Source organism: Bos taurus, chromosome 10 (assembly GCF_002263795.3).
Source record: "Bos taurus isolate L1 Dominette 01449 registration number 42190680 breed Hereford chromosome 10, ARS-UCD2.0, whole genome shotgun sequence".
Taxonomy (NCBI): Eukaryota; Metazoa; Chordata; class Mammalia; order Artiodactyla; family Bovidae; genus Bos; species Bos taurus.
The window spans coordinates 58,776,377-58,796,699 of record NC_037337.1 but is presented as its reverse complement, the minus strand read 5'-3'; the positions used below and the strand labels follow the sequence as shown (position 1 = coordinate 58,796,699).

The following is a 20,323-nucleotide window of genomic DNA, read 5'->3' as shown; positions in this document are numbered from 1 at the left end:
AGAAGCAGGAGATACTAAGAAGTGGTAAGAATACATAGAAGAACTATACAAAAACAATCTTAATGACCCAGATATCCATGGTGGTGTGATCACTCACCTATAGCCAGACATCCTGGAATGGGAAGTCAAGTGAGCCTTAGGAAGCATCACTATGAACAAAGCTAGTGGAAGTGATGAAATTCCAGCTGAGTAATTCCAAATCCTAAAAGAGGATGCTGTGAAAGTGCTGCATTCAATAGGCCAGCAAATTTGGAAAACTCAGCAGTGGCCACAGGACTGGAAAAGGTCAGTTTTCATTCCAATATCAAAGAACGGCAACGCCAAAGAATGTTCATACTACCGCACAATTGCACTCATCTCACATGCTAGCGAAGTAATGCTCAAATTCTTCAAACTAGGCTTCAACAGTATGTGAACTGAGAACTTTCAGATGTTCAAGCTGGATTTAGAAAAGCAGAGGAACCAGAGATCAAATTGCCAACATCCGCTGGATCATAGAAAAAGCAAGAGAATTCCAGAAAAACATCTACTTCTGTCTCACTGACTACACTACAGCCTTTGACTGTGTGGAACAAGCTTTGGAGAATTTTTAACAAGATGGGAATACCAGACCCCTTCTCTGCCTCTTGTGAAACCTGTATGCAGGTCAAGAACCAACCAGACAGAACCAGACATGGAACAACAGACGGGTTCAATTGGGAAAGGAGTACATCAAGGTTGTATACTGTCACCCTGCTTATTTAACTTCTACGCAGAGTACATCATGCAAAATGACAGGCTGGATGAAGCACAAGCTGGAACCAACACTGTTGGGAGAAATATCAGTAACTTCAGATATGCAGATGACACCACTCTTACGGCAGAAAACAAAGAACTAAAGAGCCTCTTGATGAAAGTGAAAGAGGAAAGTGAAAAAGCTGGCTTAAAACTCAACATTCAAAAAGGAAGATCATGGCATCCAGTCCCATGGTATTTATTTCATGGTAAATAGATGGGGAAGCAATAGAAACAGTGACAGATTTTATTTCCTTGGGCTGCAAAATCACTGCAGATGGTGACTGCAGCCATGAAATTAAAAGACACTTGCGTTTGGAAGAAAAACTAGGACCAACCTAGACTGCATATTAAAACACAGAGGCATCACTTTGCCAAGGTAAGTGTATAGTCAAAACTATGGTTTTTGCAGTAGTGATGTATGGATGTGAGACTTGGACCGGAAAACTGAGTGCCAAAGAACTGATGCTTTTGATGGTGCTGGAGAAGATTCTTGAGAGTCTCTTGGACTACAAGGAGATCAAACCAGTCACTCCTACAGGAAATCAGTCTTGAATATTCACTGAAAGCACTGATGCTGACGCTAAAGCTCCAATTCTTTGGCCACCTGATGCGAAGAGCTGACTCACTAGAAAAGACCCTGATGCTGGCAAAGACTGAAGACAGGAGGAGATGGGGATGACAGAGGATGAGATGGTTGGATGGCATTACTGACTCAATGGACATGAGTTTGAGCAACCTCTGGAAGATGGTGAAAGACAGGGAAGCTTGGCGTGCTGCAGTCAAAGGGGTTTCAAAGATCTGGACACGACTGAGGGACTGAACAACAACAACAACAAGCCCCAAGGGCTGGGTCGCCTCAGGCCAAAAAACTACCAGTGAGAGAGCCCATCTTCAACCATCAGCAGATGACTGGATTAAAGCTTTACTGAGCAAGGTCCTGCCCACCAGAGAAAGATCCAGTTTTTCCCACCATCAGTCCCTCCCATCAGAAAGCTTACACAAGCCTCTTAGCCTCCTCTACCAGAGAGCAGACAGAAGAAGTGAGAAGAACCACAATCCCACAGCAACTACAACAAAACCAATTACAGAATATCAATAACCATGAAAAAGCAGAAAGTTATGTCCCAGATGAAGGGACAAGATAAACCCCAGAAAAACAACTAAATGAAGTAGAGACTGGCAATCTTCCAGAAAATAATGACAGTGAAGATGATCCAGGATCTCTGGAAAAGAAAAGAAGCAAAGCTTGAGAAGATGCAAGAAATTTTTACCAAAGACATAAAAGAACCAAAGAAGAAACAAACAGAAATGATCACAATAAACTGTGGAAAATTCTGAAAGAGATGGGAATACCACACCACCTGACCTGCCTCTTGAGAAACCTGTATGCAGGTCAGGAAGCAACAGTTAGAACTGGACATGGAACAACATACTGGTTCCAAATAGGAAAAGGAGTATGTCAAGGCTGTATATTGTCACCCTACTTATTTAACTTATATGCAGAGTACATCATGAGAAACACTGGGCTGGAGGAAGCACAAGCTGGAATCAAGATTGCTGGGAGAAATATCAATAACTTCAGATATGCAGATGACACAACCCTTATGGCAGAAAGTGAAGAATTAAAGAGCCTTTTTATGAAAGTGAAAGAGGAGAGTGAAAAAGTTGGCTTAAAGCTCAACATTCAGAAAACGAAGATTATGGCATCTGGTCCCATCACTTCATGGCAGATACATGGGGAAACAGTGGCTGACTTTATTTTTTGGGGTTCCAAAATCACTGCAGATGGTGAGTGCAGCCATGAAATCAAAAGACGCTTACTCCTTGGAAGGAAAGTTATGACCAACCTAGACAGCATATTAAAAAGCAGAGACATTACTTTGCCAAGAAAGGTCCATCTAGTCAAGGCTATGGTTTTTCCAGTGGTCATGTATGGATGTGAGAGTTGGACTATAAAGAAAGCTGAGCGCCGAAGAATTGATGCTTTTGAAGTGTGGTGTTGGAGAAGACTCTTGAGAGTCCCTTGGACTGCAAGGAGATCCAACCAGTCCCTTCTGAAGGATATCAGCCCTGGGATTTCTTGGGAAGGAATGATGCTAAAGCTGAAACTCCAGTACTTTGGCTACCTCATGCGAAGAGTTGACTCATTGGAAAAGACTCTGATGCTGGGAGGGATTGGGGGCAGGAGGAGAAGGGGACGACAGAAGATGAGATGGCTGAATGGCATCACTGACTCGATGGACCTGAGTCTGGGTGAACTCCGGGAGTTGGTGATAGACAGGGAGGCCTGGCGTGCTGCGATTCATGGGGTCGCAAAGAGTCGGACACGACTGAGCGACTGAACTGAACTGAACTGTCCACTACTAGTAGTCACTATTATAACACTATCGCTGTTATTATTTTAACAACCAATTACTTGTAAGTTTACTTAGTAACACAAAATAAAAGTTGTCACCACCAAGAAAACACTTCTATGCCATCCACCACCACCCAACATAATTGAACCAGGCTCTAATCCATACTCTGGACAACCCATGAATCAAAAAATGAACCACACTGAAAATTAGAAAAATTTGTATTTAGAATCATAATGAAAATAATACATGTCAAAAATTGCATAATAAAAAACCTTATGGGATAAAGCTAAGCTTAAAGGGACATCTCTACTGTTAAATGTACACATTAGAAACAACAAATACTGAAAAAAGCAAAGAAACAAAAAATGCTGAACATCCATCTAAAAAAGTTTGAGGACAAAACAGAACCAAACAAATTAATAAAAGAGTAAACAGACATACAGTGTGTAAGCCTACAAAACCAAAAGTCAGTTCTTTGAAAAGATTTATAAAATTGATAAATTCTTAGTAAGATGAAAAAAATCATCACATATATATATTAAAAAGACGTTTTGCACAATTTTACACCAATAAATCTGAAAATTTAGTTAAAACTGGAAAATTCCATATAAATCTAATTTACTAAAACTGACATAAAAAAGAAATATAAAATCTGAACAGCCCTATAACTATTTAAAAAATTGAATCCCACAAAGGAAACTCCTGGTCCAGATGGCTTCACCAGTACATTTAAGAATAAAACACCAACCTTGCAGAAACCCATTCTATTGACTATATTTTAAAAATATATATCCAATTTTATGAGGCCAGCATGACACTGAAATCAAAATCATTACAGGCCATCTCAGAGATATTACAGAGTTAGTTCCAGACCACCACAATAATGCAAATACTATCACAATAAAGGGAGTCCACACGAATTTTCGGGTTTCCTAGTGCACACAGAAGCTCCATTTGCACTGTACAGTAGTTTACTCAGCGTGCAGTGGCATTACAGCTTTCAAAATGTACACAGCTTAATTTAAAAATATTTTATTGCTAAAAAAACGCTAACCATCATCTGACAACACAGGGTTGACACAAACCTTCAAAGTGCTAAAAAACACATTAACTGCAAAGCCCAATAAAACAAAGTACAATAAAACAAGGTATACCTGTACAAAAAAGGAAAAAATATTTGCCAAGTCTCACTCTAACAGACAGCTCTCCTAAATCCTAAATAAAACATCAGCAAAGCAAATCCATCAAGGACAACACATTACAATCAAGTTGAGATTATTTCAAAAACACAAGATTTATATAAATAAGTCCAACAAATTTCATCTCACTAATAAAGAAAATAAGAAAATAATGACAATATCATTAAATGCAGAAAAAGTATTTGCTAAAATTCAACATTTGCTATTTTTAAAATTCTAGCAATCTACAAATAAGAAGGAAACTTCTTTTATCTAAAAAAGAGTATAGTAAGCACCTATGGTAAATATTATACTTAATGGTGACCCTGTGAAAGGTGTCCTTTTGATATTGGGAACAAGGAAAAGATAACCAAACTCAGACCTTTCCTCAACACTATCCTGGAGGTTCTAGATACTAGAGTAAAAAAAGGAAAAGACATTAAAACACTTAAGAGTTAGGAGAGATGAAATAAAACTGTCATTATTCACAAATAATAGAATTATGCACACAGAAAATACAGAAAGATCTACAGAGGACTTGTTAATATTGAGTTTATTAAGACTGCTAGATATAAGACCAAAAATTAATTGCATTTCTATATACAATTATAAAATGATATCATTTAACATCAAAAATATCAAATACCTAGGAATGAATCCAACGAAATATACTTAGGACTGCTGCAAAAAATTATAAAACATTACTGAAGAAAGTAAAAAGATCTAAATGAAAGACTATGTAATGTTCATAGATGAGAAGGCTCAACTGTAAAGATGTCAATTCTCCCAAAACTGATCTATAGAATCAATGAAGTATCAATCAAAATCACAAGAGGTTTTCCGTTGGTTTTATAAAATTTATCATACTCATTCTAAAATTTATATGGAAATATAAAGGGCCATGGAGAAGGCAATGGCACCCCACTCCAGCCCTCTTGCCTGGAAAATCCCATGGAAGGAGGAGCCTGGTGGGCTGCAGTCCATGGGGTCGAAAAGAGTCGGACACGACTGAGCAACTTCACTTTCACTTTTCACTTTCATGCATTGGAGAAGGAAATGGCAACCCACTCCAGTGTTCTTGCCTGGAGAATCCCAGGGACGGGGGACCCTGGTGGGCTGCCGTCTATGGGGTTGCACAGAGTCGGACACAACTGAAGAGACTTAGCAGCAGCAGCAGCAGCATAAAGAGCCAAAAGTAGATAGGATAATCTTGAAGAAGAAAAACAAGATGTGAAAATATGTTCTTCCACGCATCAAGACAATTTAAAAGCTATAGAAATGAAGGTGGCATTGCTACAAGGAAAGACCAATGGACCAGAGAAAAGAATTCAGAAACAGAGCCACACTAGTTTGGATATTTGCTTTTGACAAAGGTGGCAACACAGAGGCTTTTCAATAAATTTAGCTTTACAACTGGATATCCATATGGAAAAAGTGAAACCTGACCTCTTCCTCAAACCATAGAATTTTTGTACGTGGATTTTTGATTTAAATGTGGATGACAAAAAATAAAATATCCAGATTTTATCAATGTGATACACCATACTAAAAAAGTAAAAGATAAAAACCATATGATAATCTCCATAGATGCAAAAAAAGCCTTTGACAAAATTCAAAGGCTTTTTTGATTTTAAAAAACACACAACTTTACAAAAAAATGGGCATAGAAGAATTCTCCTCAACACAGTAAAGGACATAAATGATAAACCAACAGCAAACATTATTCTAAATGGTGAAAAACTGAAAGCATTCCCTCTAAGATCAGGAACAAGACAATGTGCCCACTCTAACCACTAATATTCAACATAGTTCTGGAAGTCCTAGCTATGGAAATCAGAGAAGAAAAAGAAAGAAAAGGAATCGAGATTGGAAAAGAAATAAAACTCTCCCTCTTTGCAGACAACATGATACTGTACATAGAAAACCCTAAAGATACTACCAGAAAATTACTAAGGCTAATCAGTGAATTTAGCAAAGCAAAATCAATACATGGAAATCACTTGCATTCCTATACAATAACAGTGAAAAAAATCAAAGAAATTAAGGAATCAATCCCATTCACCAATGCAACAAAAAGAATAAAATATCTAAGAATAAACCTAGCTAAGGAGACAAAAGAGCTATATTCAGAAAAATATTTAAGACACTGATGAAAGAAATCAAAGACAACATAAACAGGTGGAGAGATATTCCATGTACCTAGATTCAAAGAATCAATATTGTGAAAATGATTACACTACCAAATGCAATCGACAGATTCAATGCAATCCCTATCAAATAACCAATGTCATTTTTCACAGAACTAGAAGCAAAAATTTCACGATTCTTTTGGAAACACAAAAAAAACCTGAATAGCCAAAGCAATCTTGAAAAAGAAGAATGGAGCTGGAGGAATCAACCTTCCTGACTTCGGACTGTAACACAAAGCTACAGTCATCAAGACATTATGGTACTGGAACAAAAACAGAAATGTAGAACAATGAAACAAGATAGAAATCCCAGAAATAAACCCACACACCTATGGGTACCTTATTTTTGACAAAGAGTCAATAATATACAATGGGGCAAAGATAGCCTCTTCAATAAGTGGTGCTGGGAAAACTAGACAGTTACATGTAAAAGAATGAAATCAGAACACTTCCTAACACCATACACAAAGATAAACTCAAAATAGATTAAAGACCTAAATGTAAGACCAGAAACTATAGAACTCTTAGAGAAAAACATAGGCCAAACACTCTATGACACAGATCACAGCAACATCCTCTATGACCCACCTCCTACTGTAATGAAAGTAAAAACAAAAATAAATAAATGGGAGCTAATTAAACTTAAAAGCTTTTGCACAGCAAAGGAAACTATAAACAAGATGAAGAGACAACCTCAGAATGGGAGAAAATAAAAGCAAATGAAACAACTGACAAAAGATTAATTTCCAAAATATACAAGCAGCTCATGTAAGTCAACACCGGAAAAGCAAACAACCCAATCCAAAAGTGAGCAAAAGACCTAAACAGACATTTCTCCAAAGAAGACACACAGATGGCTAAAAAACACATGAAAAGATGCTCAACCTCGCTCATTATTAAAGAAATGCAAATCAAAACTACAATGAGATATCAGCTCACACCAGTCAGGATGGCCATCATCAAAAAGTTTGCAAACAATAAATGCTGTAGAGGATGTGGAGAAAAGGGAATCCCCTTGCACTGCTGGGCTTCTCTGGTAGCTCAGCTGGTAAAGAATACACCTCTTTTAATGCAGGAGACCCCAGTTTGATCCCTGGGTGGGGAAGATCTGGAGAAGGGATAGGCTACCCACTCCAGTACTTTTAGGCTTCCCTAGTAGTTCAGATGGTAAAGAATCCTCCTGCAATGCAGGAGACCTGGGTTCAATCCTTGGGTTGTGAAGATACCTGAGAAGGGAACGGCCATCCACTCTAGTATTCTTGCCTAGAGAATTCATGGACAGAGGAGCCTGGCAGGCTACACAGTTCATGGGGTTGCAAAGAGTCAGACACGACTGGTCAACTTGCACTTACACCATTGGTGGGAATGTATATTGATATAGCCACTATGAAGACAGTATGGAGATTCCTTAAAAAACTAGAAATAAAACCACCATATGACCCAGCAATCCCAATATTAGGCATACACCCTGAGCAAACCAAAATTCAAAAAGATACATGTACCCCAATGTTCACTGCTGCACTACTGACAACAGCTAGGACATGGAAGCAACCTAGATGTCCATCAACAGATGAAAGGATAAAGAAGCTATAGTACATATATACAATGGAATATTACTCAGATATAAAAAGAAATGCATCTGAGTCAGTTCTAATAAGATGGATGAACCTAGAATCTATTATATAGAGTGAAGTAAGTCAGAAAGAGAAAAACAAATATTGTATACTAATGCATATATGTGGAATCTAGAAAGATGGTACTGATGAAACTATTTGCAGGGCAGCAATGGAGACAGACACAGAGAACAGACTTATGGACTCAGTGCAGGGGTTGGGGGGAGGAAAGGCTGGGATGGATGGGGAGAGTAACATAGAAACTTACATTACCATATTTAAAATAGATAGCCAATGGGAATTTGCTTTATGACTCAAGGAACTCAAACCAGGGCTCTGTAACAACCTAGTGAGGTAGGATGAGGAGAGAGGTGGGAGGGAGGTTCAAAAGGGAGAAGACATATGTATACCTATGGCTGATTCATGCTGATGCCTGGCAGAAACAAACACGATACTGTAAAGCAATTATCCTTTAATTAAAAATAAATAAATAAAATATCCAGGTTTAAACCGGAGGTTCTGAGCTCTTCTAACCCAAGGCACCTGCAGATAGAATTCAAGATACAAAAAATATTTTTGATATGTCAACTGTATCCTCTCATGCCTTAGCATTTCAGTGAGCCATTTCCAATTGACAGTATCTACATAACTTTGCCTGAGTTTTTCACAAATTGTTTATAAAAGCTGAGAACCAATGTTCTGCCCTCACTAGCCCTTAACTAATGTGTGTATGTGTGATGCGTGTGAAGAGTGTGAGAACATAATGTTGCAAGAAGCGCTGCCTCCCAGAATTACCCAGAGATTTAAGCCTGTTCATCACCTGTAAATACAGTCTTTTTAAAGCAACTTTACTTCCCTGCCTCAAATCCAGTATATTCTTTGTGAGCACCACCCATATTAATGACTTGAACTAGAATCCTTGTCTTGGAGTCTGCTTCTTGAGAAACCAAGAAAACCAAGACCCAGAGTTACCAGGAACTTGAGTCAGGGAAAATAATTACTTCTCTATTTTTATAACTGCGAACTGAAGGACATGCTAAATTTCGGTTATGAATATAAAGAACATACCAAAATGATATTAACAGTATTTGTGACTTTGTGTTTAAAAGAAATCACAGATGTGTTATTATTACATGACAGCTCACATCATGTAATACCTCATGCAAATACCTCCAAATATTCTTTGAAATAGTTATTTGTTAGTTTACTGCTAAACTGCACACAACTGCAGTCTTTCTGCCTGTGTTACGCAGTCTTCCTGTCTATAATGTCATCAACTACTGAGCAACTAATTACCTCTGTGCCAAATAATTATTCAACCACAATACAGTTGAGTGTTCTACAACTAAAGATCAACTCAAAGAGCCTTGAGTGAATTCTGATGTTGGAAAACCTATCCTTGCCTTGTGAAGTGTAATATGGAAATTTTAATTCCATACACAACTGAATACAAGTAAATACATTGCATGTGTTTAATTATCATTTTATACTTATGAAATACTACATAAATTTAAAGGAGCATTCATAGAATTAGGTGAAAAAAACTCCTGAAAATAAAAAATGTGACAGTAGGAAAAAATTATTTCAAAATTAAAGCTGAAAAAAAAAACCCAGAATTTAAACAAACAAAAAAACAATGAGGGGGCCCACAGAAAATTAGAGGATCAGTATAGAAGGATCCACAACTGAATAAGGGGAGATTCAGAATGAGAGAAAAGAGAACATGAAAGGAAGGAGATAACACAAAAGGAATAATATAAAGCAATTCCCCTGAACTGAAGAACATGAGCTTTCAGACTGAATGGGTACATCAAATTACCTACACAAAAAGAGTCTTTATCCCATATATATATATATATATATCTGTATGTAAATATTTATAGCTGACTGACCCATTCCACCACATCTTGACATTTCAGAACACCAGGATAAGGGGAAGATTCTTAAAACCTCTACAAGCTGGATGGAGCTGGGGGAACAGGGTCTTAATGGCACTGTACCTCTCAAATAGCAACATTGCAAGGCAACAGAACCATGACATTTGTGGCGGATTCATTTTGATATTTGGCAAAACTAATACAATTATGTAAAGTTTAAAAATAAAATAAAATTTAAAAAAAATTCTCAAGGAAAATTAGTTCCCACCAAATTCTATGCTCAGTCAAATAAAGCATAACAGCAGAAGAAAGAACTGCTCAGACTTGAGAGGCCTCTAACGTGTTTTTTCCCCATTCGTCTTTTCTCAGGAACCTACTAGAGGATATCTCCATCAAAATAAGGAAAGAAGATAAATGATGCTAAGAAACAGAGAATTTAACAAAGAAGATGGACAGAGAATTCCCTGAGGTTGGTAAAAGAAAATCCTGAACTGAGAGCTCTATATTAGACTCCAAGAGCAACTAAGCCAGACTGAGCAACTAAGCCAGAGCAAAGAGAATACACATTTCCAGGATACCTTCTACCGGGAATTATACTGAGAGGAGATTCAAAGAACATCAGAGGTGTGAGGGATGAATTAGGTATACAGAAAACTAAGCAAACAGTAAAACATACTATTAACACCAAAGTAATGATTCCATGAAGAATCTTTTACATATTCTTAATAATGTGCATAATAAATACTGGTTTTCCCAAATATTATGAGACACTTAGAGCAGAAAGATAGGAGGAAGGGAAGTGAATACACATATGTGTGGTTAAGTGGAGATGGAGTTGGGGACATCAGCTACAGAACTAGTCTCAGTCTCCATAGTAGTGAGGCCAGAGATGATATATAAAACCAAAAAGAAAAACAAAATAGTTAAACAATGGTAGCATAAGCAAGTTACTTAAGAATATGGAAAGAAGTATTTAAATACGCAATTGTACAAATCACTGCCTATAGGACACAGGAATTAAGAGTGGGATTCAAAAGGGAGTGCATCTTTTCATTGCAAATCTAGTAGTATTATTTTACTTTTTAAATTATGCATATATGCTATTTTTAAACATAAAAATTATTTTTAAAAACCATAAATTTTTGCAATGGTCAAATAATAAAAATTATAGCCACTATTTCCCAAATGCCAACTGCCTATGGGAGACATATCAGGTATTTCACAAAGCTATCACCTATTCCTCAGGCCACCTTTGTAATGTAGGATCCTTCCAATTTTACAGATGAAAAATCTGAAAATGAGAATGAGTGAGGAATATTTCTAATTCTTTTGTTTTTTTCCTGTTTATGTATTGTTTGGTCCTTTACCTTTCCAGCAGTAGCAAAATATTCACCATCAGGGGACCACTCCATCAAATGTACAGATACTGAGGTTCTAAAAATACAAAGTTAAACAGTTAGCATTTTTTAAATCTAGAACACCTTTTATATATATATATAAATGGTCAAAATAAGATTTTTCATAACATCATCAAATAAGAGTGTTTTCACCTCTCTAAAAATAAATCTAAATATTTCACCTCCCTAAAAATACAAATTAACTCATTAAAACCAACCCAAGGTTCACTTTGGGGATCCAAAGAATGCAATTAACATGCTTAAATGATATCACAACCTACATGCTCCACCAACATCTTAATGCAACATTTTAAAAACTGAGCTCATCACCTTCCCTGGCTAGTTGGATCCCTTCATATAATCTGTGTTGTCAATGGTACAGCCATCCTTTCACCACACCTTCCCTCTGCCTATCCCATCTATAGTTTATGCGCTTAATGAATACTTCCTTTGTGTCAACCATCTGAACCCAAGTCCTGAGGTTATTAACTATGAAAATATTTTCATCTTTTTTTTTAACAATCTATTGTAGCACATATTAGAGGATGAAGTTATAATGGGTTTTGGTCAGAAAAAGTCTATTTTCTAGGCTTCTAAGATCATTATGAAAGGGAACTTTGTTTAGGAAGCATTTTTTAAATTAATGAACAACAGAGTGAGACACTAACTTGCACTGCCAGATGCACTTCCAATCATTTAAAACAGGAAGAATTTTATTATTGATTTCTTCCTCCTCTTCCAGAATGTCACCTCCTGGAGGAGCCCACAACTGAAGAGAATCGGTTGCTGTCAACAATCTGTTATCTGAAAATTAAAGAATGTTCTGTAATAAGCAAGGATTATCTGGAGAAATAAATACACATGAGGGCGTCTACTCCAGTCTATAAACTGTTCCGTGAAAAATAAGCAAAACTGTCTATGAAAAACACTTGTAGAGTATATCCACTTAAAAAGTTGCATGAATCACTAGATAAGAAAACTTGAGAGAAATAGAACAACAACAACAAAAAGCGTACAGAGACATTGTCTATCAGGTAAAATCTAGGGGGGAAAAAAAAAAACAGCAAAGTAGAATAACAAAACAAACCCAAAGAGACTCTGACATATACAACACAGGATATTCTCTGGCTATGAGACATAACTAAAGATTAATAAAATGTTTTTTTCTACAGACTATTAAAATTACCCTCATTAACTGCGAATGTAAAAAGGGACAATAACCATTATTATTAGAAGTTTCTAATCTTTCAATATTAAAGACAATAATTTCTTGAAATACAAATAACAAAATGAGATAGGTTTTTATCTTGTTTTATTCCTAATTTTATTTCTTAATAAATACAATAAAAGTAAAGTACAACACATTAACTAATGAAACAAATCATCATTGTTTCTTGGAACAAACATTCAAAAGTAGGGGGGGAAGCACAGAACTAATAGTAAATTAAGCACTATACAAAGCAGTTTATATGAAAAAGAAAGTACACTCATTCAGTAGCCAAAAAAAAAGAATATTACTGATCATTTTCTTATTGTGGGAGGCTATATCACATTGTAATCATACACTTAAAACAAATTATTAACTTTCCATAATTTTTAAAGATAATTGCTAAATACCTTGAGGGTCCCATGCTAAATTGTATGTCACGGAACTCAAAAAAAACTGCCCAGTTTTAAGCCACTGACACTTGAGTTGCTGAAATATACAGAGAAAGAAAAAAAGAAAAAGATACGTTTTCAAAATAATATCCACAAACACTACATTATCATTTTCTTCAACTTAAGACTTCATGATCTGAAACAAATATAAATATTTCACTATTATTTTCAAAATACTGTTTTAAAAATCATTTACAGTGGTTCCACTTACTATTCTATCATATAAAGCTGTTTGCCATGCCCAGTCAAAGCATGTCTCCCAGGCTTCCTTCCTTGTCTAAAAACACATTCTTATTCCTAGGGTATCCTTTCTTCTCTATCTGCACACTCCTACAGTTACATCAATAACTAGCTAAACCATTACCTCTCCAGTGAAGCCTCTTCTGACATTTTGGCAGCATTCAGAGCAGTTTTTACTTGCTTTATACCACTGTAACAACCCACTCCAGAATTCATGACTGGAGAATCCCATGGACAGAGGGGCCTGGAGGGCTACAGTCCAGGGGGTAGCAAAGAGTCAGACACAATGGAACGATTTAGCACACACGCACCATGGTAACGCTGATCAGACTGAATTATCTGTTTATATGTCTGACTCTCCTATTACACTGTAACTCTTCAAGGGCAGGAATTATGCCACAATGAGCTTTGTGTACTGAGTGTGGTAATGTCTAGTACACAGATGCTCAATAAACATTTGTAAAAACAAAGCAAATGCACATCAGAATGAAGTGCAAATTAACATCATCTTCTGGCGTCAAAGTCTAAAATAAAACTAGGTCTACCCTGATAGCTCAGTTGGTAAAGAATCCAGCTGCAATGTGGGAGACCTGGGTTCGATCCCTGGATTCGATCCCTGGGTTGGAAGATCTCCTGGAGAAGGAAAAGGCTACCCACTCCAGTATTCTGGCCTGGAGAATTCCATGGATAGTCCATGGGGTCCCAAGAGTCGGACATGACTGAGCGACTTTCAGTTTCACTTTTTCTTTCAACCTTCCAAAAAGTCAACAAATTTAAACTATGTAATACATAAAACCCACAAAGCTGACATATATTATATTTGAGTAATCTGCATCCTATTTTATTACTGTTTTCATTGTAAAGTATAGAAAGAAGATTTAAAATTTAAAAACCAAAGGCCTTTCACATTAAATTCAGTAAAAAAGTTTAGCTATTTCTTTGCAGTAGACAAACATATAATGTACTTTTGTGAAAGTATGGTGCAACTTAATGCATGTCAAGTCATCCCCAACTTTTATTAGGCAAGTTATATATTAATTGCTTGGCAAGTAATAATTTAATAAATGATAATACCCTCTCTAATTATAATACCTTAAAAATATTTTTAACAATTAAATAATTTATTCAAGATTTCATGACTATCTGGAAGTGGAATTTCAAAATACAACTACAAAACCTGAATTTCAGTATATAAAAATAATTTTATATTTTTTAATTAGGGAAAAGGTTATTTTTTGAACCCTATCTCTACTAACCCAACAAGTCACAATAGTATTTTAAATACTACTCAACAAATCTATTTTAAAATAATAATTAAATTATTCCTAAAACTGGAGCTATCCCTAGTATTCTTTCCTTTAATATTTTCTCAGAGTGTAACTTGTGGACCAATTACAAAGCAAAAATTTTGGAAGTGAGGTCTGGAATCTCAATTTTTTTCCTTTTTTTTAATTTAATTTTTATTTTATATTGGAGTACAAGTTATTTACCACATTGTGTTAGTTTCAGGTGTACAGCAAAGTGAATCAGTTACACATATACATATATTTTTTTCAGATTCCTTTCCATATAGGTTATTACAGAATATTGAGTAGAGTTCCCTATGCTACACAGTAGGTCCTTGTTGATCATCTATCTTATATAGATTAGTGTGTATATGTTCATCTTAAACTCTTAATTTATACTTTCCCCTTTTTTCCTGTGGTAACTGTAAGTTTGTTTTTGAAGTTTGAGTCTCTGTTTTGTAAATAAGGTCATTTGTATCATTTATTTACTTAATCTGAATTTTTAAATATGTACTCTAGATGACTCTTAAGTACCCAAAACTTTGATATGTATTTCATAACACTATTAGAGGGAAAAGACTGATATAACTTGTACTTCTGAAAAGAAATGTAATATTCACATACATACATTTAATGAAAAAATATCAAAACCACTTATTTACTGCATTTAATAATACAATATTTTTTTTAATTACTGGTAAATATGTCAAGAAGTGAAATCCTGGCATTCAGATTTCACACTGGCAGTTGAAAATATGTCTCAGATGGTGAAGTCCCAATGCATACAGTAATTTTAAATTTTTTAAAGCATTCTACCCATATTGGATTTTCTGAGTATTAAATAACATAAAATATAATTCAGTACCCAGAGAGTAGAAGTAATGTTCCAAATACTGTTCTAAGTACTTGAGAGGCATCAGTGAACAAAAGAAACAAAGCTCCCTACCCTCATGGAGCTTATATGGAGCTTACGTTACTTACTAAATGGTAATCTATAAATAAATAAACAAGGTTAAGTACTATGGAAAAAAGGTTAAAAATAGAAGGACAGGCAGGTTAGGATGAAGGTGGGAGAAGCAAGTGGCAATTCTTAAAAGGACAGTCAACGCACATCCCACTGAAAAGGTACTACTGAACAAAAACAAAGGGTCTGTAAGAGCTGGGCCTGGAGCTATCTAGAGAAAGAAGGACATTCCAAACAAAAGAACAACCAATGTAAAGGCTCTAAGATGGGAGGGCAACTATCCAAAGAACAGTGAAAATGCCACTACGGCTGGAGTGACCAGAGAGGACAAAAATAGGAGATGAGCTCTGAGAGGTAATAAATGGGTACAGATGCAGGGGCAAGACGAGGGGTGGAGGAAGGACTGTGGTCCGTTCTAAGAATCTGGGGCTTTACATGTGAGAAATATGAAGCCATAAAAGACTTTTTACCAGAAAAGTAACATGATCTACTCTGCTAAGAGAAGAGGCAAGGGATACGTATAGACATTAGACAAGAGACTAGTCATCTAGATAAGAAATAATAAATAAGAGTTCAACTACGGTAGATTCCAATTAACAAGGCAATCTCAATTAGGAATATTCTAGAAAACTGAGTTTCTAAAAGGCCTAGGGATATATTCCCAGTGAATGTAAAAGATTTTACCATGAATCACCAGACTAACTTCACACTGATATTCCAGCCCACCTTCAGCACCTGCTCCTAAGGAGCTCTTTACTGCTGTCAACTGGATTCCAAACTCAATTATAAAACTTTTCTACTACCATTTAATACTTACACAATTTCTCTTATGAGAATTTATGCCCAAGGGCTCAAAAATACAAACAGCGTTACCATATGAAGCTGCAATCTAAAAGAGAATAAACAAAGCATTAATATTTAAGGAAAAAAGAAAACAAAAATAACTTCCTTTTTATAATAATGTGTAAACTGACTGCATGCAATCCGAATACAGTATTCATGGTTTATTCTTTTCCATAAATATAACTGGAAAAGTCCTGGACTTAAGAATCTCTTCTCTGTTCAAAAATTCAACAGGCTTTATTTCACATATCAAATATAAGGCTGACCTATTCAAAGAAATCATCTTTTTCTATAAAAATTTCATTTTCAAATACATAAATAAATTTTACTAACAAAGATACATTTCAATGGTACATCTGTCAGAAACCTTACAGTCCAGTGAAAATACTATTAAAACCATGAGAAGTAGAAAAAGACATCAAAGAGCAACAGGTATTAAAAATATATCAAAAAAATGACATGAACTATACCATCAAACAAAAAAAATTACCAATTGGGAACACCATGGAGAAGAAGGAATAGAAAAAATGGACTAGGGAGAAACCAGAGAGACATTCTGCAACTAAATGATAAACAACTGATGTGGCCATCTCCAATGAACTTAAGCCAAGGGTCTGGGGGCCAAGAGGACTTTGTTCCAGGTCACACACCTAAGAAGAAGACCCACAAATTCCTCTTTCCCTAGGAGCTATCAGTGCCTGTTCTCTAGTAATTCCTTGAAAGCCAGTTCCCAGTCTATCCTCCTGTTGGCGAGAGAGAACCAATTGCAGGGAACAGACCAAAAACCCTCTCTTCTCACACCTATCATGGGTCTATGAGTTAACCTATAAAGCTAAATTAGGCATTGGTTTTTAAGGTTAACCAAAAAGATGCACTCTGATTTCAGGGCACTCTAACACACACAAAAAATGTTATTTTAATTGTTATTTAATATCTAACACTCTTTTCAAGAAAAAGCTTTCCCTCCACAATGGTAGGAGAAGAGCTACTTAAAATGCCTGGCTAAGGTAACACTCAGGTGGAAGTGTTATGAATGATCACATTCAACATGTAGATGAATGAATGAACAAATGATTATCATGGCTTAATACAAAGTCCTAAACTGAGAGTAACCATCACAAGGACTGGGGATAAAGAAAATTTTAAAAGATGGCATTAAAAGACAATGAATCAGGGATGTCTCAACTTGGTCTTCTTTACCTCCAACCAGGATAGAAAAAGTAAAAACATGGTTATGAAAACCAAGGTCTTCTATATTCAAAAAAAAAAAACTTTGCTCCCAGAGAATCTGCTTATTCTTATTATCACCAGCACATAAATAACTTTTTAAAATGTGTCTCTGACAACTATCATAACAGCTCCAGGCAGGTTTAAAGCTACCACACTTGGCAAAGGGAGATAAGCAATGAAAAATTAATGAGAAATCTGACACTGAGTGTTTTCTAAAAAGTAAACAATACTTAAGGAGAACAAATGGGGGGGGGGGAATCATAAAAGCAAGAAACAAGTATCAGAAAACACCAGGAAATTCAGTGTTTTATACTATGTCAGTTTTTGGTTTTTTTACTGGATTGTCATATTATTCATACAAATATTAAAGCTTGATACAAACAGGAAGGTAGGACGATGTGGGTACCCAGCAGGTGGGCAGGGGTAGAAATGGTATAATAACTGTAATTTATTGTTTGGCATAAATTTGCATTACTATATAGCACCATAAATATTCTGATTAAATATATATTTGATAAAATTTGTTATTACTAAGTAAATACAAATTTCTAGAACACTAAAACTATTACAGGAAAAATATCATTCTTATATTCTCATAGAAACATTTAACTCTGCTACACAATACTGGCCTTAAAGAACTGCTAGAATATACAGCAAAAATGCTATATTTACTTTACATATAATGAAAATTTGATGTATATCATGTTTGAAATTTGGGGGGAGAGCAACAAATGATGAAATTTGAATAATTTTAAAATAAATTCTCTGTTCAACATCTGAATGAATGAGCTTTAATATTCTTCAAATGACAAATAGTTTCATTAAATTAACAGAAACTTTACAAAGCATCAGTTATATAACAAATATTATACTAGATGTTAACAACTTGCTACATTTCTTGATAAAAATCTGACATTATTGTTATTTGAGAGAGAGAAGGTATGCTAGGTATAGAAGATAAAGGTTTACTTTCCTGCTACTGGCATAAAAGCTGCCAGAATTATCAACTGGAAGAATATCAATAGGAACAGGAATGTGAAGCCTGCAGATCTTTTAAGACAGTATATACAGGAAGAACAATTATCACTTATCAGCTTAACAGTTCTTCATGATTTGTATACAACCTATCATTACCCTTTCCTACAAATAGCCATCTAAGCAAGGTATACTACATAATTAGAAATTGTAGGCAAGCCTTGTACAGAAGCATAAGAATATTCTCTGAGATAGTTAAATATATTAAAAGATGGTATTTAATAAAGTAAATAAATCCCTTACTCTTCCATGTTGGTTAGAACACTCCACACAGCTGACTTGGATGTTTCCATGCTTAGCACCAGGGATGATCTGCACACATTCAAAGTCACTTGCCAAAATAACAATATCACAGCCTGATCCATACGCCTAAAAAGAAAAGTTTTATATTATGTAAAATATGTAACTTGTGAATTATTATTAATCTTAGTTTCTGTTGCTATTGCAAAGGATACTATGACATATCTTACAAATACAGTTAACGTAATATTAAAAATATCAATTTCCAAATCAGAACATAAAAAGTCACACCAGATGCATGACACACCATACATTATCATTCAGTCACTGCTAACTAACAGGAAAAAAGGTTCTTCCAGGTCTTAAACATTACAGCCTCCATACCTCATTAATCCTTTTGTTTGGAATTTCTCTCTAATGCTCATCTCAGAGATGAGACCCTGAAAAATAAAACCTTCATCTGAGAGTAATAAGGCATTGAAGGCTGCAGTTGTGTTCCCAGGGTTCAAACCAGGCTTCAGGAAGATCAAGATAGAAATCAGATGCATTTTCCAATACAATTCCACATGGCTTAAAGAGCTAGTTAAATAGACATGAACCCCCGAGGCAGAATTACATGTACTACAGGCAAACACTAACCAAACTCAACTGCCTAAATAAATCCATGATGAAGCCTGCCTTGCCCCCTCCCCTCAAGCACAACAGGTAAGAGCGAGAGAGAGAGAGAGAGAGAGGCACAGAGAGACAGAGACACACAGACGGGGAGGAAACCAATTCAAAGTGGCTACACACACACATTTAAACAAAATAAAAAACAAACCAATATATAAAATGTGACAAATATTTGCTATGGAAAACAAAACACAAAGTCAAGTTCCTGGAAAATTCCCTTGTTCAACAGAACTATACTGAGCAAAACTACGTTATTTCTTCCTATTGCCACACTTCTTGATGTGTGCTATTCCTGTTTTGCAACTTTGTGAATTTTATGATGACACAAAGAGCAGAGGATGGGGACATTTTGTTGTTGTTGTTCCAAACTCAACTTACAAGTAAATATTCAAAACACCTAACAAGATAATTCTCAAATTAAAAAGCACCATAAATATAAGGTTTATGAGGTGTTTCCCCTGCCCCACTATTTCTACAGCCTTAAGCGACATGGTCACATCCTGCAAAATACAGATATCCAGTAGCCAGGGCTGACATCTGTTAACATCTAAGCCAGTAAGGTCCACATACGACTGTTAATGAAAAAGGGAACTGAAGGTAAAGACCAGAAAGACAGACACTATTTCTACCTGTTACCAAAACTTCCAATGTTACCAAATACCTTCAACTCCTGTGTTTATGTGTACCAAAAAGTTTCCCAAATGGAAAAACAAAAACAGAATTTTAAGCATAGGAAATATAGGGGAAAAAAATCACTCACAGGAGG

General features: G+C 35.7%; 1 protein-coding gene across 6 annotated transcripts in view; it reads right to left on the bottom strand.

Annotated features, from left to right (window-relative positions):
- The window catches only part of DMXL2 (Dmx like 2), a 166,861-nt gene that overhangs the window by 108,341 nt on the left and 38,197 nt on the right, over positions 1-20,323 (bottom strand). For all 6 annotated transcript variants that reach the window (XR_003036856.2, XM_059890857.1, XM_024998035.2 and 3 more), the window contains exons 2-6: positions 18,889-19,014; positions 16,355-16,426; positions 13,006-13,084; positions 12,057-12,192; positions 11,359-11,425 (exon numbers count right to left, since the gene is read on the bottom strand). Coding sequence is in view for 5 of the 6 variants with exons in the window: in XM_059890857.1 (XP_059746840.1) it covers positions 11,359-11,425; positions 12,057-12,192; positions 13,006-13,084; positions 16,355-16,426; positions 18,889-19,014 (480 nt within the window). In the remaining variant the exon portion in view is untranslated. The remainder of the gene's footprint in view (positions 1-11,358; positions 11,426-12,056; positions 12,193-13,005; positions 13,085-16,354; positions 16,427-18,888; positions 19,015-20,323) is intronic.